Source organism: Triticum aestivum, chromosome 7A (genome assembly GCF_018294505.1).
Source record: "Triticum aestivum cultivar Chinese Spring chromosome 7A, IWGSC CS RefSeq v2.1, whole genome shotgun sequence".
In the NCBI taxonomy this organism is placed as follows: domain Eukaryota; kingdom Viridiplantae; phylum Streptophyta; class Magnoliopsida; order Poales; family Poaceae; genus Triticum; species Triticum aestivum.
The window spans coordinates 200,080,314-200,105,722 of record NC_057812.1 but is presented as its reverse complement, the minus strand read 5'-3'; the positions used below and the strand labels follow the sequence as shown (position 1 = coordinate 200,105,722).

At 44.7% G+C, this 25,409-nt stretch overlaps 1 protein-coding gene across 1 annotated transcript; it reads left to right on the top strand.

Moving 5' to 3' along the window:
* The first annotated feature begins 22,609 nt into the window (after positions 1-22,609).
* Positions 22,610-23,824, top strand: LOC123152243 (glycine-rich cell wall structural protein 2). The gene is made up of 2 exons (XM_044571838.1): positions 22,610-22,861; positions 23,042-23,824. Exons 1-2 carry the CDS (start codon positions 22,756-22,758, stop codon positions 23,542-23,544), a joined length of 609 nt encoding a protein of 202 aa, XP_044427773.1. The 5' UTR covers positions 22,610-22,755; the 3' UTR covers positions 23,545-23,824.
* Positions 23,825-25,409: the final 1,585 nt, after the last annotated feature.

The following is a 25,409-nucleotide window of genomic DNA, read 5'->3' as shown; positions in this document are numbered from 1 at the left end:
CTATGGTGTTCATGCCATGCCTCGAAGATGGAGATCAAAGGCGCAAGATGATATTGGCCATATCATGTCACTTTATGATTTGCATGCAATGTTTGTCATGTTTACATCTTATTTGCTTAGAACGACGGTAGCATAAATACGATGATCCCTCGCAATAATTTCAAGAAAGTGTTCCCCCTAACTGTGCACCGTTGCTAAGATCCGTTGTTCCGAAGCACCACGTGATGATCGGGTGTGATAGGTTCTAACGTTCGCATACAACGGGTGTAAGCCAGATTTACACACGCAATACGCTTAGGTTAACTTGACGAGCCTAGCATGTACAGACATGGCCTCGGAAGACCGAAAGGTCGAACATGAGTCGTATAGTGGATACGATCAACATGAAGATATTCACCGATGATGACTAGTCTGTCTCACGTGATGATCGAACACGGCCTAGTTGACTCGGATCATGTATCACTTAGATGACTAGAGGGATGTCTATCTAAGTGGGAGTTCATTGAATAATTTGATTAGATGAACTTAATTATCATGAACATAGTCAAAAGGTCTTTGCAAATTATGTCGTAGCTCATGCTTTGGTTCTACTATTTTAGATATGTTCCTAGAGAAAATTTAGTTGAGAGTTGACAGTAGCAATTATGCAGACTAGGTCCGTGAACCGAGGATTGTCCTCATTGCTGCACAGAAGGGTTATGTCCTTAATGCACCGCTCAGTGTGTTGAACCTCGAGCATCGTCTGTAGATGTTGGGAAACATCTGACATACACGTTTTGATGACTATGTGATAGTTCAGTATGTAATACTAACGGTTTAGAATTGTGGCACCAAAGACGTTTTTGAAACATCGCAGAACATATGAGATGTTCCAAAGACTGAAATTGGAATTTTAGACTAGTGCCCACGTCAAGAGGTATGAGAGCTCTGACAAGTTTCTTAAGCCTGCAAACTAAGGGAGAAAAACTCAATCGTTGAGCATGTGCTCAGATTGTCTGAGTACTACAATCGCTTGAATCGAGTGGGAGTTAATCTTCCAGATGAGATAGTGATGGTTGTGACGCCCGGATAATTAAGCTACAGTAATTCTCTGCTAATGATACCACGTCACTTCGATTACTATCGCTAATCTCGTGTTAGTTCGAAACCGATTCAAATTCAAATTCAATTAAAGGCAAAAAATAAAAGATTTCAAACAATGAAACCAAAATGTTCAAGGTGGGTCCGATAAATCATGTGTAAATACGATGGAGAAACCAAACCTTGATAAAACGTCTAAGGGCTCTAAACTAATTAAAACAGTAGTGAGAACAATTAAACAAATACCTATTGAATTTTATAAAATATTAAAAATATTTTATTATGGGTTAAGAATTGATGTGACAGCAGCTTGTTTATAAATACTACTTTAGGTACTAGTGATGATTTTTGTAAAAACTAAAGATTAAAAGAAACTAGAAATAAAACAGAAAAGAAAATAAATAAAAAGAAAAGGTCTAAACAAAAACAAAACAACAAAAAGAAAAGAAAAGGAAGAAAGACCCCTCCCCCCCACGCTGGGCCTCAGCCCAGCTGGCCATCTAGCCGGGCCGGCCCACCTAACCCCCTCCATAACCCCCACCGATGGAAACCCTAGCCCGGTCCACCCCCACTGCTCCCGCACGATCCCCACTCCTCCCCCCACGTCTCTCTCCCCCTCGTCCCGATCTAGATCGGGGTCGCGCCCGATCCCGACGCAGGCGCCATCCCCGACTGCGCCCTCGCCGCCCGGAATGACTCCGCCGTCGGAGGACCTCGCTGGATTGCCTCCACCTCATCGCCGCCTTCCTCGTCTTCCTCCCCGACTCGCATCACCAAGCCTCGCCGCCCTGTGCCCCTGCAACGCCGGTGAGGCCATCGGCCTCCGCCTTCCCTCCTCCTCTTCCCCTCTGTCGCCGTGCACACTCGCCGACTGGGCCCCGAACGTGCTCACCGCGCCGGCGCACGCCTCGGACCACCGCCTCGTACGCGCGCTGGCCGCGCTCACCGCATCCTCGCCTCGCCCGCCGCGCCTCCGCATGCGCCCACGGCCGCGCTGCCCTACTGTCGTGTGGCCGCGGCTCCCTCCCCACCCGCGCACCGCGTCGTCGTGGCCGCGACCCGCGCACCCGCGCTCCTCGCCGCATGCGCTCCAGCGCTCGCTCGTGGCCGCCGCCGCCTCGCACCGTCCTGCTGCCTTCGCTCGCTGCCCCCGCTGCGTCGCCTGCCCCGCACCCCCCCGTCCGCCGCACGCGCCCGCGCCTCCTACTGCCGCACTCGCCAGTCGGGCCTCCCGTGCACAGGCTCGCCGCTGCGCCTGCTTCCTCCCATAGCGCTCGTTGCCTGCCGCTGCACGCCGTTTCCCGCGCCCACGGCCGCCTCTCCCCGGGCCACGGCCACCACACCGCCCTGCTCCCCTCGCCCCGCCTCCGCCCACCGTGGCCCTCGTGCCCCGCTGCGGCAACCCCCGCGGTGGCTGCGCCCCGCCCCGAGCAGGCTACGGGCGCCCGTCGCCCATTACGGCCGCGCCCGCGGCCCGTTAAACCGCACCCGCCGCGGTTGGCACCCAGGGCCAATGACAAACGGGGCCCACCCCCAGAACGATTTTAAATAAAAAATAAAAATGAATTAATAAAATTAATTAATTAACAAATGAATTAATTAAGTTAATTAATCATGTTTAACTAATCTAATTAAAATAAATTAGCCTAATCACTTAGTTAGTCTAATTAACCCGGTTTAGTTAACCTCTGTAAATGACATGTGGGACACAGAGGTCTGTTGACTAGTCAAAGTTCACGTTTGACTGCTGACATCATGTTGACGTCATAAATGCACTTTAGGATTAAATTAATTTTGTTAATTCTAGAAAATTATAAAATCCTTTTAAAATTAATATAAAATAAACCGTAGCTCGGATGGAAAAACTTTGTACATGAAAGTTTCTCAGAACGACGAGACAAATCCGAATACGCAGCCCGTTCGTCCGGCACGCATCCCTAGCATAGCAAACATGCAACTTTCCCCCTCCGGTTCATCTGTCCGAAAACGCAAAACACCGGGAATACTTTCCCGGATGTTTTCCCCCTTCACCGGTACCACCTCGTACCGCGTTAGGGCACACCCAACACCGTTGTTTGCTTTGCCATGCATCATTATGCATCTGTTTGCATTGTATTTATTGTTTCTTCCCCCTCTTCTCTTCGGTAGACTACGAGACCGATGCCGCTGCTGGTGCCCCATCCGACTACGTCAACGACGACCCCTCCTTGTCTGAGCAACCAGGCAAGCCCCCCCCCCTTGATCACCAGATATCGCCTACTCTTCTCTATACTGCTTTCATTAGAGTAATGTAGCATGTTACTGCTTTCCGTTAATCCTATCCTGATGCATAGCATGTCCTTGCTACTACTGTTATTACCTTTACCTGCAATCCTAATGCTTAGTATAGGATGCTAGTTTATCATTAGTGGCCATACATTCTTGTCCGTCTGCCTTTCTATACTATCGGGCCATGATCACTCGGGAGGTGATCATGGGTATATACTATATACTTTATACATGATACATGTGATGACTAAAGTCGGGTTGGCTCGAGGAGTACCCGCGGTTGATTCAGAATTGGGGGCTGGAAGGACATACTTTCCCGACAGCCCTCTGAGTGGATCTTTGTGGCGAAGCGACAGGGCAGGTTGAGACCACCTAGGAGAGAGGTGGGCCTGGCCCTGGTCGGTGTTCGCGGTTATTTCAAGATAACACGTTTAACGAGATCTTGGTATTTGATCTGAGTCTGGCTACTAGCCTATAGGCACTAACCATCTACTCGGGGACAATTATGGGCACTCGATGTCATGGTATCAGCCGAAGCCTTCGTGATGTTAGCGACTGAGCAGCGCGCACCGGATTGGACTGGAACGCCTGCTAGGCTAGGTCTGCTTCCGACCGTGTTTGCAACATGCAGGTGTGCAAAGGGCGATGGGCCCAGACCCTTGCGCCATAGGATTTAGACCGGCGTGCTGACCTCTCTGTTGTGCCTAGGTAGGGCTGTGGCGTGTTGATCTTCCGAGGCTGGGCATGACCCAGGAAAGTGTGTCCGGCCAAATGGGATCGAGTGTGTTGGGTTATGTGATGCACCCCTGCAGGGAAGTTGATCTATTCGAATAGCCGTGTCCCTCGGTAAAAGGATGACCCGGAGTTGTACCTTGACCTTATGATAACTAGAACCGGAAACTTAATAAAACACACCCTTCCAAGTGCCAGATACAACTGGTGATCGCTCTCTCACAGGGCGACGAAGGGAGGATCATCAGTTAGGATTATGCTACACGATGCTACTTGGTGAACTTACCATCTACTCTCTTCTCCTGCTGCAAGATGGAGGTTACCAGAAGCGTAGTCTTCGATAGGACTAGCTATCCCCCTCTTACTCCGGCTTTCTGCAGTTCAGTCCACATATGATACCCCTTTTCCATTTGATACCAATGCATACATATGTAGTGTAGCTCCTTGCTTGCGAGTACTTTGGATGACTACTCGCGGTTGCTTTGCTCCCCCTTTTCCCCCTTTCTATACCCGGTTGTTGCGACCAGATGATGGAGTCCAGGAGCCAGAGGATCCCGAGGATGATTCTACATGGAGTTCGACTTCGAGGAGTAGTTAGGAGGTCCCAGGCAGGAGGCCTCGCCTTTTCAATCGTTCCTACTTTTGTGCTAGCCTTCTTAAGGCAGACTTGTTTAACTTATGTCTGTACTCAGATATTGTTGCTTCCATTGACTCTTGTGCCTTTGAGCATTTTTATTCGAGCCTTCGAGGCCCCTGGCTTGTAAATATAAAGCTTGTATTATTTTAATTTGTGTCTAGAGTTGTGTTGTGATATCTTCCCGTGAGTTCCTGATCTTGGTCGTACACATTTGCGTGCATGATTTGTGTACGGTCAAATCGGGGGCATCACAAGTTCGTATCAGAGCCGACTGCCTGTAGGAATTCCCCTTTCCAACTCCTTGGCCGAAGTCGAGTCTAGACATTACAAAACTTTTTACTAACATGGCTGTGTGCCTTACGGGCCCACGTCGCCATTTGGGTGGTATTAGGATCTTTTATTTCTCGTCTATGCTCTAGGACTCTAATCTCTCTTCTATTCGGGTTAAATGATTTTACGAACTCTGACTCTAGGTTCTCGTAATTACTTCCTCCTGAAGAGCCCCTCACTCCAGATGATTGCATGGTGCACCGAAGGATTCCGAAGATACTCTCCGATGTTATCCCGAGAACTTTTGCTCATTGCATTTGCAATTTCCTTCCACTGTCACCCCCTATAGATAACTACATGCACTTGCCATTCTTACACTAGTCCCCAGTTGCTCTTGTTAGTACAAGATACCCCGAAGTACTCGTCGTTGTTCCGAGAATCCTTGTGCATGCTTCCTTGCAGTTCCTTGTCACCTAAATACACCTACAACTTAATCCTCACACATACCGAGGATTTGTTTCTCCCCAGTTATTCTTGTGTTCTGCAAAGGACTTCGAAATACTATTTAGTCTTTCGAAAATCCTCAACAGCCTGTTGTTCTTGGAATTCTTGCATACTTGCATTCCGGTTAATTCCATTTGTCTAGCTATTTACTTAAAAAAACCTTTGTGATTGTCATTCTGATCCTCTTGATTCAACATGTGTGTGAATGCACACAATCATCAGTTGTTCCCTGGAATTTATCCTTCCAATTCAGACGTCATTCCGGACATGAGCTGGATCTCGACCAATCAAATTGCCATCGATTGTACCCCTAAGGCTATTCAGCTTATCCATCCCTAATTAGAGCATTGCTTCTGATCCCTTGTCTTGGAATTCATAATTCCTTTGCATTGGAGCTTTGAGTTAGTCAGTTGTTTCCGTAAACTGTTGTCCTTGCATTCCTTCTTCCTCTGGTTGAGTACCGATGCTCACATCAGACCCCTTGTGGACCACCAGATCCTTTGTTGGATCTTATCCGATAGTGTCCTTCATATTCTATAAGCTTGTGAGCCTTTCCTCGGATACATAATGCCTTTGGTAAAATTGTATCCTATGCTTTCTCCAGCATGCTCTACTATCGAGCTTGTGTTATTTATTCCTGAAATTGTGGTATATGCTCCTAAGATGCCTCGATGGGTTGAACCTATGCCTTCCATATTATGTGTGAACTCGAGAGTTTTCACGAGTCATACTCGTCTAGTATTTTGCCAGGTAATTCAACACTACAACTTCTTCGAAAAAGAGAAGTGAATGAAAGGTTATGCATTGGAGAAGTGGGAGTCGACCTTGAACCCTGTGTTCATTCCCATGGACACGATGTATACCTTATCATGGAAGCTTCTTTTAAAATAATTATTCCCTTATTATAAGTTCACATTGTATCTGTGGATGTGGTTTCGACCATGTTTTCCTTTAAATACCATTACTCGTGCAAGTTTAAGCATTTGTCTTCTGCAGAGCAATACCCCAGTCGAACCTCCACTTTGGTCTGTCGTCGAGTATTACCCCATGGTATCTCGAGATATCAAGGGACATCATAACTTCTTATGGGTTCTTCATCAACTATTATTACTCAGCGGATCCAATTGTTCCTAGGTTCTGGGTTGTCGTCAACCGAGAACACCGAATAGTGACTCGAGTCCGCACTCCGATTCAATAACCCTAAATAATTTTCGTTGCTTACGAGTTTAAATAATCCTTCAAGCCATTCCTAGGTTGATCAGCTATATCCTTATCGTGCTGCTCTTAACTGTGCTACCTGTTCCTTCTTCCCGAAGCACAAATTTCGATGGTGAGCTAATCTTACAATCGATCTTCCTTGTCATATCGTTTGTCCTTGAGCAGCAAGCTTGATTTCGAGTTTGTGTCCTACCTATGGTTTCAATAACTTTTCGCTTCATCATTCCGTTGACTTGATGTCATCAAGATCGGTTACATCTTCTTGAAACCTCTCGACAAATGTGTCGTGATCATCATCAACATTCTGAGGTCTTCCAGGATATCGATCGAATTCGTGTTGAGAAATACCATCCTTGCCCTCGATGATTTGTGTTATCATCAACCACTTTATTGCCTTCCGTTCAACACAAACTTGTTCGTGTTTCTAGCAACCCTATTGCTTTCAAGTTAATGATCGATATTTCATTCTTAGAATATTGGTTGTTGAATCACCTTTATAACATTGATCATGCTACCTAAGACCATATTTTGGGTGCATTTTCAACCAATGCTTAATTGTGTATGTTTTCCTCAAGCATACACCCTTATATCATTTGATCCAACAAATGTTATCTCCTTGTTCACATAAGTGTGGAAATCCATCTTTTGAAAATCTCAATGAATTGTCGTTGAGTTCATCAGCCACCTCTTCATCCTCTACTTGGTTTTAATGATGAACTCTTGTTTCAGAACTCGCTTCCATAGTACATATCCCGAGAATCTTACAATGTCGTCTCGTCGATTGTGTTGCACCTTTTCTTCTCAGGCATCCTGGCACCAACCAGATCTAAATCTCGGTCAGATATGATGGTTGGAATATATTTCCAATAGTTATTACATTGGACCTTATATATCAGTAAGGTGATGTCATGCCCATCACACCTGGCCGGAGGACTTGTTGTTATAGATTCCTTTTCAGCAAGGTTATCCCTTCTTCCATGAGGGAATTGTAAGACCTATTCTACAAGTTATTCTTGATGGATCCTTTATGTCTCCAAAGTCTGATCTTCACCCGTTGACCATGTCAATGCTATCTCGAAGCATGTCTATGGTATTATGATTTTCAACAAGAACATTTCAAGCCCAATGCTAAATGTTTCTAGCTCAATTATCCAAACACTCTTGCATGGGTGATGTCATGAGATTTCTCTCCCCTTACCAAAAGGGTTTTCTACATTATATCCTGTCATGGATATCATGTTCTGCTTGTCCTTGGGAAGAATATACCCTTGAAATATGTGTTTAAACACATTTTCCTTTCCATTGTTCTGTTTAAACCTGATAATCACTTTTCCTTTCCATTGGTTTCCCTGCTTTTGTAAACACCTCATTGTACCACTATGTTAGAAAGACCCTGTTACTTTTGTTGATGATATTTCGGTAACCACCGATTGACGGGAATCTTGCCTACTGGTCCGCCTTGTTCAACGAGCAGGAAAATGGTTCTCTTCGTCCCTCGCCCTTGGTATCGATGTTGTTGCTGACATAACTGACAGGCTATTCCCTGACAGGCCTGGCTTTCATGACCACGCAAGATGTGAGTGCCCTTCCTAATTTTATCCCACGTGGTGGGCCCATAACCCACAGTTCCACAGGATCGAAACCTGACTCTCCTGTACATCCCCGTTTCGGAGTTATCCCTTGCGCTTCATTCCGTATGTAATTCGCGAGCCACCTTCCTAGTGATCAATTCTGGCATCGGACACAATACTTATTCCTGTTGCTCTGAACCCCTTTCACACTCTGTTTCGGGCAATAAACGATTGCCTATCCGCTCGAAACTTCTTATTGCACCGTCTTACTTGCTCTCGATGTTTTCTTAAGTTTCAATTCAAGAGTTACTTTCCGCCACCTTCCCTGGTGTTATCTACCGGCTAAGCAACCTTGTAGAGGCCCGTTCTTCCGAAGTTACCCCTTAGCATTATCGTAAGTACGGTGGAGTTCCTGGAGAAAGGACGACAACCTCATCATGATGCATTGATGCATAGGAATGAAGACATCAGCACTATGGATCGACCACTTCAAGAAGAGCAACCAAGACCGGGAAGATTTGTTATAATTTCGTAACCAGACCTTTCCTCCTTACTCTACCTCTTAAATCTCGGGACAAGATTTCTTGTAGTGGAGGAGAATTGTGACGCCCGGATAATTAAGCTATAGTAATTCTCTGCTAATGATGCCATGTCACTTTGATTACTATCGCTAATCTCGTGTTAGTTCGAAACCGATTCAAATTCAAATTCAATTAAAGGCAAAAAATAAAAGTTTTCAAACAATGAAACCAAAATGTTCAAGGTGGGTCCGATAAATCATGTGTAAATACGATGGAGAAACTAAACCTTGATAAAACGTCTAAGGGCTCTAAACTAATTAAAACAGTAGTGAGAACAATTAAACAAATACCTATTGGATTTTATAAAATATTAAAAATATTTTATTATGGGTTAAGAATTGATGTGACAGCAGCTTGTTTATAAATAATACTTTAGGTACTAGTGGTGATTTTTGTAAAAACTAAAGATTAAAAGAAACTATAAATAAAACAGAAAAGAAAATAAATAAAAAGAAAAGGTCTAAACAAAAACAAAACAACAAAAAAAAAGAAAAGGAAGAAAGACCCCCCCACACTAGGCCTCAGCCCAGCTGGCCATCTAGCCGGGCCAGCCCACCTAACCCCCTCCATAACCCCCACCGTTGAAAACCCTAGCCCGGTCCACCCCCACCGCTCCCGCACGATCCCCACTCCTCCCCCCCACGTCTCTCTCTCCCTCGTCCCGATCTAGATCGGGGTCGCGCCCGATCCCGACGCAGGCGCCATCCCCAACTGCGCTCTTGCCGCCCGGAATGACTCTGCCATCGGAGGACCTCACTGGATCGCCTCCACCTCGTCGCCGCCTTCCTCGTCTTCATCACCGACTCGCGTCACCAAGCCTCGCCGCTCTGTGCCCCTGCAACGCCGGTGAGGCCATCGGCCTCCGCCTTCCCTCCTCCTCTTCCCCTCTGTCGCCGTGCACACTAGCCGACCGGGCCCTGAACGTGCTCACCGCGCCGGCGCACGCCTCGGACCACCGCCTCGTACGCGCGCTGGCCGCGCTCACCGCATCCTCGCCTCGCCCGCAGCGCCTTCGCACGCGCCCACGGCTGCGCTGCCCTACTGTCGTGCGGCCACGACTCCCTCCCCACCCGCGCACCGCGTCGTCGTGGCCGCGACCCGCGCTCCTCGCTGCACGCGCTCGCGGCCGCCGCCGCCTTGCACCGTCCTGCTGCCTTCGCTCGCCGCCCCCGCTGTGTCGCCTGCCCCGCACCCCCTGTCCGCCGCACGCGCCCGCGCTTCCTGCTGCCGCACTCGCCAGTCGGGCCTCCCGCACACAGGCTCGCCGCTACGCCTGCTTCTCCCATAGCGCTCGTTGCCTGCCGTTGCACGCCGTTTCCCGCGCCCGCGGCTGCCTCTCCACGGGCCACGACCACCACACCGCCCCTGATCCCCTCGCCCCGCCTCCGCCCACCGTGGCCCTCGTGCCCCGCTGCGGCAACCCCCACGGTGGCCCCGCCCCGCCCCGGGCAGGCTACGGGCGCCCGTCGCTCGTTACGGCCGCGCCCGCTACTCGTTATACCGCACCCGCCCCGGTTGGCCCCCAGGGCCAATGACAAACGGGGCCCACCCCCAGAACGATTTTAAATAAAAAATAAAAATGAATTAATAAAATTAGTTAGTTATTAATTAATTAACTAATGAATTAATTAAGTTAATTAATCATGTTTAACTAATCTAATTAAAATAAATTAGCCTAATCACTTAGTTAGTCTAATTAAGCCGGTTTAGTTAACGTGTGTAAATGACATGTGGGACCGAGAGGTTTGTTGACTAGTCAAAGTCCACGTTTGACCGCTGAAATCATGCTGCCATCATGCTGACATCATAAATGCATTTTAGGATTAAATTAATTCTGTTAATTCTAGAAAATGATAAAATCCTTTTAAAATTAATATAAAATAAATCGTAGCTCGGATGAAAAAACTTGGTACATGAAAGTTGCTCAGAACGACGAGACGAATCCGGATACGCAGCCCGTTCGTCCGCCACGCATCCTTAGCATAGGAAACACGCAACTTTCCCCCTTCGGTTCATCTGTCCGAAAACGCAAAACACCGGGAATACTTTCCTGGATGTTTTCCCCATTCACCGGTACCACCTCGTACCGTGTTAGGGCACACCCAACACCGCTGTTTGCTTTGTGATGCATCGTTATGCATCTATTTGCATTATATTCATTGTTTCTTCCCCCTCTTCTCTCCGGTAGACTACGAGACCGATGCCGCTGCTGGTGCCCCATCCGACTACGTTAACGACGACCCCTCCTTGTCTGAGCAACCAGGCAAGCCCCCCCCCCTTTGATCACCAGATATCGCCTACTCTTCTCTATACTGCTTTCATTAGAGTAGTGTAGCATGTTACTGCTTTCCGTTAATCCTATCCTGATGCATAGCCTGTCCTTGCTACTACTGTTATTACCTTTACCTGCAATCCTAATGCTTAGTATAGGATGCTAGTTTGTCATGAGTGGCCATACATTCTTGTCCGTCTGCCTTGCTATACTATCGGGCCGTGATCAGTCGGGAGGTGATCATGGGTATATACTATATACTTTATACATGATACATGTGATGACTAAAGTCGGGTTGGCTCAAGGAGTACCCGTGGTTGATTGACGAATTGGGGGCTGGAAGGACATACTTTCCCGACGGCCCTCTAAGTGGATCTTTGTGGCGAAGCGACAGGGCGGGTTGAGACCACATAGGAGAGAGGTGGGCCTGGCCCTGGTCGGCGTTCGCGGTTATTTCAAGATAACACATTTAGCGAGATCTTGGTATTTGATCTGAGTCTGGCTACTGGCCTATACGCACTAACCATCTACGCGGGGACAGTTATGACGTCGTGGTATCAGCCGAAGTCTTCGTGACGTCAGCGACTGAGCGGCGCGCGCCAGATTGGACTAGAACGCCTGCTAGGCTAGGTCTGCTTCCGGCCGCGTTCGCAACATGCAGGTGTGCAAAGGGCGATGGGCCTAGACCCCTGTGCCATAGGATCTAGACCGGCGTGCTGACCACTCTGTTGTGCCTAGGTAGGGCTACGACGTATTGATCTTCCGAGGCCGGGCATGACCCAGGAAAGTGTGTCCGGCCAAATGGGATCGAGCGTGTTGGGTTATGTGGTGCACCCCTGCGGGGAAGTTGATCTATTCAAATAGCCACGTCCCTCGGTAAAAGGACGACCCTGAGTTGTACCTTGACCTTATGATAACTAGAGCCAGATACTTAATAAAACACACCCTTCCAAGTGCCAGATACAACCGGTGATCGCTCTCTCATAGGGCGACGAAGGGAGGATCATCGGTTAGGATTATGCTACACGATGCTACTTGGGGAACTTACCATCTACTCTCTTCTCCTGCTGCAAGATGGAGGTTACCAGAAGCGTAGTCTTCGATAGGACTAGCTATCCCCCTCTTACTCCGGCTTTCTGCAGTTTAGTCCACATATGATACCCCTTTTCCATTTGATACCAATGCATACATATGTAGTGTAGCTCATTGCTTGCGAGTACTTTGGATGAGTACTCACGGTTGCTTTGCTCCCCCTTTTCCCCCTTTCTGTACCCGGTTGTTGCGACCAGATGATGGAATCCAGGAGCCAGAGGATCCCGAGGATGATTCTATGTTTAGTTCGACTTCGAGGAGTAGTTAGGAGGTCCCAGGCAGGAGGCCTCACCTTTTCGATCGTTCCTACTTTTGTGCTATCCTTCTTAAGGCAGACTTGTTTAACTTATGTCTGTACTCAGATATTGTTGCTTCCGCTGATTCTTGTGCCTTCGAGCATTTGTATTCGAGCCTTCGAGGCCCCTGGCTTGTAATATAAAGCTTGTATTATTTTAATTTGTGTCTAGAGTTGTGTTGTGATATCTTCCCGTGAGTTCCTGATCTTGGTCGTACACACTTGCATGCATGATTAGTGTACGGTCAAATCGGGGGCGTCACAATGGTTCTCCATAGTCACTGCCACCAAGCTATTGGAGCTTCGTGATGAACTATAACATATCAGGGATAGACATGATGATCCTTGAGCAACTCGTGATGTTTGACACCACGAAAGTAGAAATCAAGTAGGAGCATCAATTATTGATGGTTAAACCACTAGTTTCAAGAAGGGCAAGGGAAAGAAGGGATACTTCATGAGACGGTTATTCATTTAAATCAGAGAATAATGGTTGTTCTATTTATATGAGTAATATCTTTTATGGTCATGCACCCTTGAAGAGTGGTCTATTTTTGATGAATCTCGATAGTAGTGATACACATATTCATAATGTTGAAGCCAAAAGATGCAAAGTTGATAATGCTAGTGCAACTTATTTGTGGCACTGCCGTCTAGGTCATATTGATGTAAAGCGCATGAAGAAACTCCATACCGATGGACTTTTGGAATCACTTGATTATGAATCACTTGGTACTTGCAAATTGTGCCTCATGGGCAAGATGACTAAAACGTCGTTCTCCGGTACTATGGAGAGAGCAACAGATTTGTTGGAAATCATACATACAGATGTATGTGGTCCGATGAATGTTGAGGCTCGTGGCGGATATCGTTATTTTCTCACCTTCACAGATGATTTAAGCAGATATGGGTATATCTACTTAATGAAACATAAGTCTGAAACATTTGAAAAGTTCAAAGAATTTCAGAGTGAAGTTGAAAATCATCGTAATAAGAAAATAATGTTTCTACGATCTGATCGTGGAGGAGAATATTTGAGTTACGAGTTTGGTCTACATTTGAAACAATGCGTAATAGTTTCGCAACTCACGCCACCCAGAACACCATATCGTAATGGTGTGTCCGAATGTCGTAATCGTACTTTATTAGATATGGTGTGATCTATGATGTCTCTTACTGATTTACCGCTATCGTTTTGGGGTTATGCTTTAGAGATGGCCGCATTCACGTTAAATAGGTCACCATCGAAATCCGTTGAGACAACGCCTTATGAACTGTGGTTTGGCAAGAAACCAAAGTTGTCGTTTCTGAAAGTTTGGGGCTGCGATGCTTATGTGAAAAAGCTTCAACCTGATAAGCTCAAACCCAAATCGGAGAAATGTGTCTTCATAGGATACCCAAAGGAGACTGTTGGGTACACCTTCTATCACAGATCCGAAGGCAAGACATTCGTTGCTAAGAATGGATCCTTTCTAGAGAAGGAGTTTCTCTCGAAAGAAGTGAGTGGGAGGAAAGTAGAACTTGATGAGGTAATTGTACCTGCTCCCTTATTGGAAAGTAGTACATCACATAAACCGGTTTCTGTGACATCTACACCAATTAGTGAGGAAACTAATGATAGTGATCATGAAACTTCAGATCAAGTTACTACCGAACCTCGTAGATCAACCAGAGTAAGATCCGCACCAGAGTGGTACGGTAATCCTGTTCTGGAAGTCATGCTACTAGATCATGATGAACCTACGAACTATGAAGAAGCGATGGTGAGCCCAGATTCCGCAAAATGGCTAGAAGCCATGAAATCTGAGATGGGATCCATGTATGAGAACAAAGTGTGGACTTTGGTTGACTTTCCCGTTGATCGGCAAGCAATTGAGAATAAATGGATCTTCAAGAAGAAGACTGACGCTGACGGTAATGTTACTGTCTACAAAGCTCGACTTGTTGCGAAAGGTTTTCGACAAGTTCAAGGGATTGACTACGATGAGACCTTCTCACCCATAGCGATGCTTAAGTCTGTCCGAATCATACTAGCGATTGCCGCATTTTATGATTATGAAATTTGGCAGATGGATGTCAAAACTGCATTCCTGAATGGATTTCTGGAAGAAGAGTTGTATATGATGCAACCGGAAGGTTTTGTCGATCCAAAGGGAGCTAACAAAGTGTGCAAGCTCCAGCGATCCATTTATGGACTGGTGCAAGCCTCTCGGAGTTGGAATAAACTCTTTGATAGTGTGATCAAATCATTTGGTTTTGTACAGACTTTTGGAGAAGCCTGTATTTACAAGAAAGTGAGTGGGAGCTCTGTAGCATTTCTGATATTATATGTGGATGACATATTACTGATTGGAAATGATATAGAATTTCTGGATAGCATAAAAGGATACTTGAATAAGAATTTTTCAATGAAAGACCTCGGTGAAGCTGCTTACATATTGGGCATTAAGATCTATAGAGATAGATCAAGACGCTTAATTGGACTTTCACAAAGCACATACCTTGACAAAGTTTTGAAGAAGTTCAAAATGGATCAAGCAAAGAAAGGGTTCTTGCCTGTGTTACAAGGTGTGAAGTTGAGTAAGACTCAATGTCCGACCACCACAGAAGATAGAGAGAAAATGAAAGATGTTCCCTATGCTTCAGCCATAGGCTCTATCATGTATGCAATGATGTGTACCAGACCTGATGTGTGCCTTGCTATAAGTCTAGCAGGGAGGTACCAAAGTAATCCAGGAGTGGATCACTGGACAGCGGTCAAGAACATCCTGAAGTACCTGAAAAGGACTAAGGATATGTTTCTCGTATATGGAGGTGATAAAGAGCTCATCGTAAATGGTTACATAGATTCAAGCTTTGACACTGATCCGGACGATTCTAAATCGCAAACCGGATACGTGTTTATATTAAACGGTGGAGCTGTCAGTTGGTGCAGTTCTAAACAAAGCGTCGTGGCGGGATCTACATGTGAAGCGGAGTACATAGCTGCTTTGGAAGCAGCAAATGAAGGAGTCTGGATGAAGGAGTTCATATCCGATCTAGGTGCCATACCTAGTGCATCGGGTCCAATGAAAATCTTTTGTGACAATACTGGTGCAATTGCCTTGGCGAAGGAATCCAGATTTCACAAGAGAACCAAGCACATCAAGAGACGCTTCAATTCCATTCGGGATTTAGTCCAAGTGGGATACATAGAAATTTGCAAGATACATACGGATCTGAATGTTGCAGACCCGCTAACTAAGCCTCTTCCACGAGCAAAACATGATCAGCACCAAGGCTCCATTGGTGTTAGAATCGTTACTGTGTAATCTAGATTATTGACTCTAGTGCAAGTGGGAGACTGAAGGAAATATGCCCTAGAGGCAATAATAAAGTTATTATTTATTTCCTTATATCATGATAAATGTTTATTATTCATGCTAGAATTGTATTAACAGGAAACATAATACATGTGTGAATACATAGACAAACAGAGTGTCACTAGTATGCCTCTACTTGACTAGCTCATTGATCAAAGATGGTTATGTTTCCTAGCCATAGACATGAGTTGTCATTTGATTAACGGGATCACATCATTAGGAGAATGATGTGACTGACTTGACCCATTCCGTTAGCTTAGCACTTGATCGTTTAGTTTGTTGCTATTGCTTTCTTCATAACTTATACATGTTCCTATGACTATGAGATTATGCAACTCCCGTTTACCGGAGGAACACTTTGTGTGCTACCAAACGTCACAACGTAACTGGGTGATTTAAAAGTGCTCTACAGGTGTCTCCGAAGGTACTTGTTGGGTTGGCATATTTCGAGATTAGGATTTGTCACTCTGATTGTCGGAGAGGTATCTGTGGGCCCTCTCTGTAATACACATCACTCAAGCCTTGCAAGCATTGCAACTAATGAGTTAGTTGCAGGATGATGTATTATGGAACGAGTAAAGAGACTTTCCGGTAACGAGATTGAACTAGGTATTGAGATACCGACGATCGAATCTCGGACAAGTAACATACCGATGACAAAGGGAACAACGTATGTTGTTATGCGGTCTGACCGATAAAGATCTTCGTAGAATATGTAGGAGCCAATATGAGCATCCAGGTTCCGCTATTGGTTATTGACTGGAGACGTGTCTCGGTCATGTCTACATAGTTCTCGAACCCGTAGGGTCCGCACGCTTAAAGTTCGGTGACGATCGTAATTAGGGTTTTTGTGTTTTGATGTACCGAAGGTTGTTCGGAGTCCCGGATGTGATCACGGACATGACGAGGAGTCTCGAAATGGTCGAGACATAAAGATTGATATATTGGAAGCCTATATTTGGATATTGGAATCATTCCGGGTGAAATCGGGATTTTACCGGAGTACCGGGGGGTTACCGGAACCCCCCCGGGGTTAATGGGCCTACATGGTCCCTAAGGGAGAAGAGGAGGGCCGGCCAGGGCAGGCCGCGCGCCCCCTCCCCCTAGTCCGAATAGGACAAGGAAGGGGGGGGGGGCGCCCCCCTTTCCTCTTTCCCCCTTCCCCTTTCCTTCTCCAACAAGGCAAGAGGGGGGAGTCCTACTCCCGGTGGGAGTAGGACTCCTCCAGGCGCACCCCTAGGGGCCGGCCACACCTCCCCCCTCCCTTCTTTATATACGGGGGCAGGGGGGCACCCCATGACACACAAGTTGATCTTCGTGATCGTTCCTTAGCCGTGTGCGGTGCCCCCTTCCACCATATTCCACCTCGGTCATATCGTAGCGGTGCTTAGGCGAAGCCCTACATAGGTATAACATCATCACCATCATCACGCCGTCATGCTGACGAAACTCTCCCTCAACACTCGGCTGGATCGGAGCTCGAGGGACGTCACCGAGTTGAACGTGTGCAGAACTCGGAGGTGCCGTACGTTCGGTACTTGGATCGGTCGGATCGGGAATCCGTACGACTACTTCCTCTACGTTGTGTCAATGCTTCCGTTGCCGGTCTATGAGGGTACGTAGACAACACTCTCCCCTCTCGTTGCTATGCATCACCATGATCTTGCGTGTACGTAGGATTTTTTTGGAAATTACTACGTTCCCCAACAAAAGCATCTAAGCTTGGGGGAGTTGACGAGTCAAATTTTGGTGATGTTTACACCTCTAATTTCATTTTGTAGTATAGGTTTCTTCAGATTTTACCGCCTCTGCGCACCTCTTTTTGTATGTTTTGTCTTGCACTGAAATATTTTAGAGTTTAAGTAAAGAATGCCAATTTATGGTGATAAAATCACATCAATTAACATGATAAGATATTGCCATAAAAGAGTAAAACACCTGGGAGAAGAAAATAATGCACGTAGAAGCCGGCAGAGTGAAAGACGACATCTGGTATGACCGCGTGCGCTCGTACCGGAGATCGTACCATCCGCTGCCGCCTCCTCCAGGTCAACTATTTTACCCCCGTGCAGATGGAACAAGGATCGAGAGGACACCTCTAGCCACCAGAAACACATCCAGAACAAAGAAACGTAGCCTCCGAAAGGATTCTGGAGGGGGAATCGACCACAGGATTCCACCGCCGCATCACCACATCAAGAGGGCATTATCAACATCCGTCTTCATCATCACCACCCCATCACCATCTCCTTGTAATACATTAGCCGGTGTAGATTCACTTTTGTATTACCTTGACACTACCCCCGTGTTCATCAGGATTCATACCACGATGTCTGCACCCTCGATGTGCAAGTAGTTTACCTAGTACTCGGGGATATGGAGGAACCCTAGTATGTTTATGATTGTATGATAATATGATTTAAGATGCTCTTTATATGTTTATGTTAATGATTTTCTTGATGTTTGGTGAAGTCGACCATCCAACATATGTCTTCTTTGGACAAAATGTTTTTACTATTTGTGTCAAGGTGGAAAGAGGAAAGAGGAGGTCGGTGGTGATAGTACTTATCTTCCTCCTTCTCGGATCATTGCAATAGAAGATAAACAGAGACCGCCTTAGCCACGGGGAAACGCTTAATTACCATTCCGTGACTAGAGTACTGAGGATGAATGGTAGTGGCGCATGGGATACGGGGCTGCTGCATTGTATGCTTGTATATGTATTTGGCTTTGCCCACTTGTAGAAACATATAAAGTGGCTTAGAAATCTGACTTAGAATTATACTTAGGCACCGGTCATGGTAGAAATATACTAGTGGGGAATCCGGGCTCCCCGGGAATGCTTTAGTTCTATCAATTGCAACCACCATTACTTAATTCTCGCGCTCTTTTATGTTAACCATGTTCTTTGTTTCCTTGTTTGTATCATTCACCCAATATTTAAAACCTTCTGTTTGGCTCTGCTTTTGGATCTCAACGAACTTGTAGGCACTATAATTTAAACTTCTACAAGAGACAAAGTCTAATTCCCGTGCTCCCAGTGAGATTGATACTCTTACTTCGAAAAGACTACAACTAAACTATGTGCACTTGTAGGCTATCAAGCTTGATGACATCAAGTATCTCACATCCTTTACTACCGTGTGATTGTCGATTCTTATTGCTAAAGTAGCAAAAGACTAGATGGAGTGAGAGGGTCGTCGTTGCGTCCTCGACATACTATATCACAACCTCGACCCAATCAACAATTGGGACATGGCCAGGGCAGACCATTGTCCTACCCTGCCACCATCAAGCCGCCTCCATAGCAACACCTACATGTACTAGTGTCCATCGCCTCAGAGCACCCGACCGGGCATTGCCATCCCACCATTGTCACCGAAACCCAATTCAAAATATGAAGGCGTCCTCACCTGGACTAGAGGCCACCGCTCAAACAGTGACTATGACTGTTCCCCTCAGCGCCAACCCATGCTGTCGCAACAATGCATGATGATCCACAATGCCCTCCTAGATATGCCCTGCCCATCGAAGCAACGTAAGGTTTTGCTGCAACAAGTTGAATACGGAGGCCACACCACATTCACAGCCACACGGGCTCTGCTCAACTTTTGCGAGGCGGATATCTGGTAGAGGCAGAGGGTTCAATGGTGGCTTCAACATGTCTCCTGAATTTCCATTAAGGATGAGAAGAGGGAATACATATGTCAACATTGCTAGAGATCGACAAAAGTCTCGTGTGGTTCAAAAATGCAAACCGACTTAGACGATATGCATAATTGTGGTGCATCTGGACCCAACGTTACGAGCTCTCAACTGAGATGCGACAATATATGGAGCCCCTATTTTGGTGGATATGAGTCACAACATGTGCCATTATATGTCACCCATTTAGGAAAATACATGGATGAACCTGCCCATATGCATGCATCTCATATGCCAAAAAATAGGAAACTATGGAAAAGACAAAAACTCCTGATTTTTTTACAGCAAACTCAATATTTTGTTGTACACGAATAAAAAAAATTCACCCATGGAAAACTCCCATCGATCTTTCGGCAAAAAAGGCATAATTTTGAGGACATAAAAGTGTGAACAATAACCTCAATATGATGCTGACTTTGTTTTTTTTACCACAATACCATCAAAGTCATTTAGTAGCGAAACTTTTTTACAGTAGTGAAACACATGGTCATGTTTGTTGCCAAAGAAAATCAAGATTTTTCGACCTTTTTCGCAATTACTATTTTTTGAGAAGGGGGTGCACATACACCCAGGTTCCAAACATCCTCCTCCACTCCCTCTATCCCTATTTAAATCACGGTATCATTAATTGTGATTAGACTTTGATCATAACTTCACCGATAACATATGAATTATATGCCATACAAATTATGCCATTGGAAGTTGTTTTCCAATAAAAAAAAGAGAAGTTTATTTTATATGACATGTAATCCACGTTTCGTTGGTCAATTTAATGATCAAAGTTGAACAGCGAAAATATGCGTGAGTCATAATATAAATATAGACTAAGAGAGTACACATCAGAGACACAATTTGTCCGTTGTGATCCATCTTTTGTTGTTTTCCTGGTTAAGCTGCCTGAGATAGGTGTAACTCAGGCGGTTCATCAGATTCGTCGGCCAAAGATATGTTGCTAGAGATGGACCATGTTGTAGGGGTGTATACATCACTACTTGTACGCGAAAATTTGCAGGGACATGCAGGTGTGGGGACATGCACCTGCCTGGCCGCACTTAGCCATACAATTTTCTCGCGATCCACAAACTCGTTTAATTCCCTGCAGTTCCCTGCACAATTTTAAGTTTTACCTTCTCGACTTAGTGAATTTATCATTTCTTCCTACCAAGTTTTAGCAAGTGAAACTTAGTAAAGTTTAAAAAAAAACTTGTTAAAATATATTCAAAAGTGGTTTTATTTCAAAGCCCTCATAACAAGGAACCTGAACATGCAAACGAAATATAAACTAGACTTCTGAATATAACTGATTCAAATTTAAAAGTTAAAAAAAAAATAGCATGAGAGATGGGTCGTGCCCCCGCATTTGCGTGGCCACAAATCGCCTCGCCGCGTACTGAGATCTGTGCAACAGAGTGCAACTATTTTTGCAAATTGATCTGATATTAAATGCTTCCATGTCCCACTTTGCCGACCATTCTATGTATCACGTACCAGCTAGGGCACTTCATCCTTTCGACGTGTCCACGGAGTGCTGAGTCAATCCTAGCAAGCTCCATCACCGTATTAATTTAGCGGCAAATGGTCACATGCAGCTACTTGCTCGGACCACGATAGAAAAGGAACCTATTATTTGTTCTTGATGCCCTGCACATATTATTCGTGCCGACAGCCTACATCGCGTATGTATGGACATGGAGTGCACTTCTTGTAATTCAAAAGTACCGGCACATCCAGCACCAAATATACACCGTTGATAATTTATTTTTCTATACATGCATAAACATTCTCGAAATACTTCTGATAAAAAGAGATTTTATTTACTCTTAATGTTGCATCAATGTGATTTCTGGCCTCATCATATAATTTTTTTTGTGGAGCACAATATAGTTGCAGGCGCTCACAAACACTTACATAACTCACTCATATGAACGCATGGAGTCGGCAATGAACCCGCTTTTCAGAAAAGTATTCTAAAAAATTTAAACAAAATTCCGTGCATACATGTTTGCAAAAATATGTTCATGGCACAAAGTTTTGTGAGAAAATAGTCTTTTTATTTTGTCATTGCAAAAAAGACAATCTTTAGTGCTTCTAAATAGTATTTCATGAAACAATGTTTTGTCTTTTTTGCACGGGTCACAAAAAAGGTTGTTTTCCATGAAACTTTCTATGCACACATAGAATATGGAGACGTCCACATACACTTTTTTCCGAATTTTTTTGGCACTTTAAAATGTGTTTTTCAAAGTGAGTTCATATGCATCCGGATTCATCCATGCATTTCCTCACATGCATACCCTATCTCTATGAGCTTATTCGAGAGACCAAGCAAGCGTGACGAAGTAGCAATATGGGCCTCATTATTGACGAGCGCGCTGTTTACCACTAAAAAAATAAAACCAATGAATTTTGAAATAAATCAAGAAAAATATGAACACCCATGCCAAGTCTAGAAACTGAACCTGACAAACCAAGGTGCACTCAATTCGCGGCCTCAGTGTAGCTACTGGTGGGCATGCCATACGGTCGGCTCTTACACATCGAGAACGCATATCGTAGCTTGACACAAAAGAAATACAATACAGTCTAAGGAGAAGGAGAACCAATCCAAAGGCTAATCGCTCAATGCTAAGAATTTTTTATACTCCCTTCGATCCATATCAATTGACGCTACTTTAGTACAACTTTGATACACAATTGTATTAAAACAATATCAATTAATTTGGATAAGAGGGAGTACTTCATTTTCATGAATTACGCAAGCACTCTACAATATTTGCAAAGCCAATCAATTAAATTGGATATGATATACTACTACATCAATCATTGAAATCCGGCAATTATCCATACATGCACGGATGCGCCACGACGATCTCTACTTTTTTAGCTGCCTTAATCAACAAGTTGTTCTGTATTGTCGATCACACGTAAACCCAGGGATGAATGTCAATGCCCGGCTCCATGGGCTAGCTAATCAAGTTCGACAACGAGATGTGCGAACGCCCAACCGTATATGGCATCTAGTTACTGAAACTTTAGCTCCTACCATTATCTCAGCTATTACAGGCAAAAGGTGCATTGCCTCCTATAAATAGGGCCTAACTGGAAGCTTATACCATTACCAACTCATCCTAAGCTTGCTAGCTAGCTTGATCAATCTGATCACCCACAATGGCTGTCAAGTGTATACTTCTGTTTGGTGTCGTACTAGCGTCTTTCCTGCTTCTCTGCCAGGATGGAGCAGATGCTAGAGAGCTCACCGAAACTAAACCTAAAGGTCTCTCTCTCTCTCTCTCTCTCTCTCTCTCCCCACACACACACACACAAATAACATTTACCTACCCGCAACAACGAAAAATCATTTAACCTAATATAATTATTGTTCATCCAAATATGTACGGACACTGAGCGGCACCTCCACTTGATTGATAAATGATATTTTCTTGTATGCATGCAGAATCCGAGGAGAAGAATATGAAACCTGGGTATGGAAACAATGGGGGAGGATATGGAAACAATGGAGGATACGGAAACAATGGCGGAGGATATGGGAACAACGGAGGATATGGAAACAATGGCGGAGGATATGGAAACAACGGTGGTGGTTACCAGCATGGTGGAGGATACGGAAACAACGGTGGTGGGTACCAGCATGGTGGAGGATACGGAAACAATGGTGGAGGGTCTGGAAACAATGGTGGTGGGTATGGTGGAGGGTCTGGAAATCCTGGATATGGCGGTGGTTATGGCAATCCTGGCTATGGTGGCGGCAACAACGGTGGATATGGTAATGGTGGCAGTGACCCAGGACGTGGTGGTGGGTACGGCAATCCTGGCTACGGTGGTGGCAACAATGGTGGGTATGGCAGTGGCTCTGGTGGAGGGTATGGCTCTGGTGGCGGGTCTGGCGGGGGTGGAGGTTACGGTGGAGGCTCCGGTGGTGGTGGTGGCTATCCTTGAGGTGGGTGGATATGGTGAAAGGGGTCAAAATGGTGGATGTCACCAAGAAACAACTAGACATATATATGTGTTTTAAATAAAACATGTTCAGTCCCACAAAAACATGCTTGATGTGCTTGAATAAAATTTGCTCCTTATGCTCGCATATACGAGCAAGGTACCTATAAGAGCATTTTGTAGTCTCATGTTTATGCACGATATGTCAAATAGATTCTAAATATTGTGGCACATGTTGTAAGGAGTTCCATAAAGGAATAAATGTCTAGTTTGTTGTTCTCTAGCTGGATAAACCATTTCTGCATTGCTATGTACAATTTTTCTATGCTTTCCTAACTATTCAATCCAAGTGTTGAAACAGATGAGTTCGACGCCAGACAACACTATATCAGGAACATATTAAAATAAGAATAACCTTATGTCACAAATGAGAAAAAAACCGTATATATGACTTGCTTTGTGTAAGAGGATATTACATACTAGACTCTCAAGCAACCCAAATTAAACAACATGAACAAACATAAGGACTGATGAAACAAACCATCCTGGCTATTGCCCTTTATAGACAGTATATAACGTGGGTAAGTGCCCCCAATTTGTAGTAACGTACTCCAAAAGTTTTGTTACTAATATCACATCATACAATAACTACTAGCTGGATATGGGTGAAATGATCTTCCATATAGGAGTAGTATGTGAAATCCCAAAGGGTACGCAGGTGAGAAAGCACACATGCATATGCCCACACATCTGATTTGAGATCGACAAACTTGTTTGATCTTATGCCCCTTCATTATTGTGTGTGTGTGTGTGGGGGGGGGGGGGGGCATGCATGTGCATGCTTTTGGCAGAGTTGCATCTGTCACCCATTCCACCTCCTATGCCATTTTATTTTATCTCCCAATTTCAGCCTATTATATCTTTTGAAGCGAAAGTCTAGATTATGTTTCATTTGCGTATTTGTGTTCGTTCAGACAAGAACTTTTGAACAAGACCACTTTTCAATACATTTTGACAACTTTTAAAATTTACTAAGTTTCAAACATTTAAAACTTGACGGTCGTAATATTAAATTTTTATCAACGTTCACCAAGTTTCACTTTTTCCGGATGTAGAGCTTAGGGTTTAAGTTTACTTTTGAAATTTCATGAATTTATCATTTGTTCCTACCAAGTTTCAGTAGTTGAAACTTTGTGAAGTTTTTAAAACTTGTCAAAACACATTCAAGAATGGTCTTGTTTCAAAGCCCTAGTAGCAAGGAACACGAATATGCAAATGAATCATAATTTGGACTTTCCGTCAAAAGAATAATAGATTTAATTTTGAAAGTCAAAAGTAAAAGCATGAGAGCTGGGATGGGTGAGCTGCCAAAAGCTGCACACATAGACCTCATTTAAGGTAATTAAGTGCTAAAACACATGCAAAGACCAAATCGATTTCTGAATGGCGAGGAATTAGACGGCCACGAATTTGGGTACTTCCCCCACCTACGTGCCACACATTTTGAAATTAGAGAGGGAACATATTAAGATGGTTTTTGTCAAATTTAATGGGTAAATTTAAAAATAGGACACTAAAAAGCAACATAACGGACATCAAGGTTGTCAGAATCGCGATTCTGAATCGGATCGGAGCTCCAATGACAGGATCGCAAATTATAGAATCTTCACTATCAGGATCGTAAAAACGTAGATTCTATGAACCAAAATCGTAGAATCAGAGGGGTTAGTTTAGATCGTAAAGTCGTAGAATCGTACAACAAAATCGCGATTCTGACAACCTTGACGGACATATTGAGATGACTTTTGGGAAGTCATTAATTCCACCGACTGATTTTATGGAAGAAATTGACTGATTTTGGGAAGTCG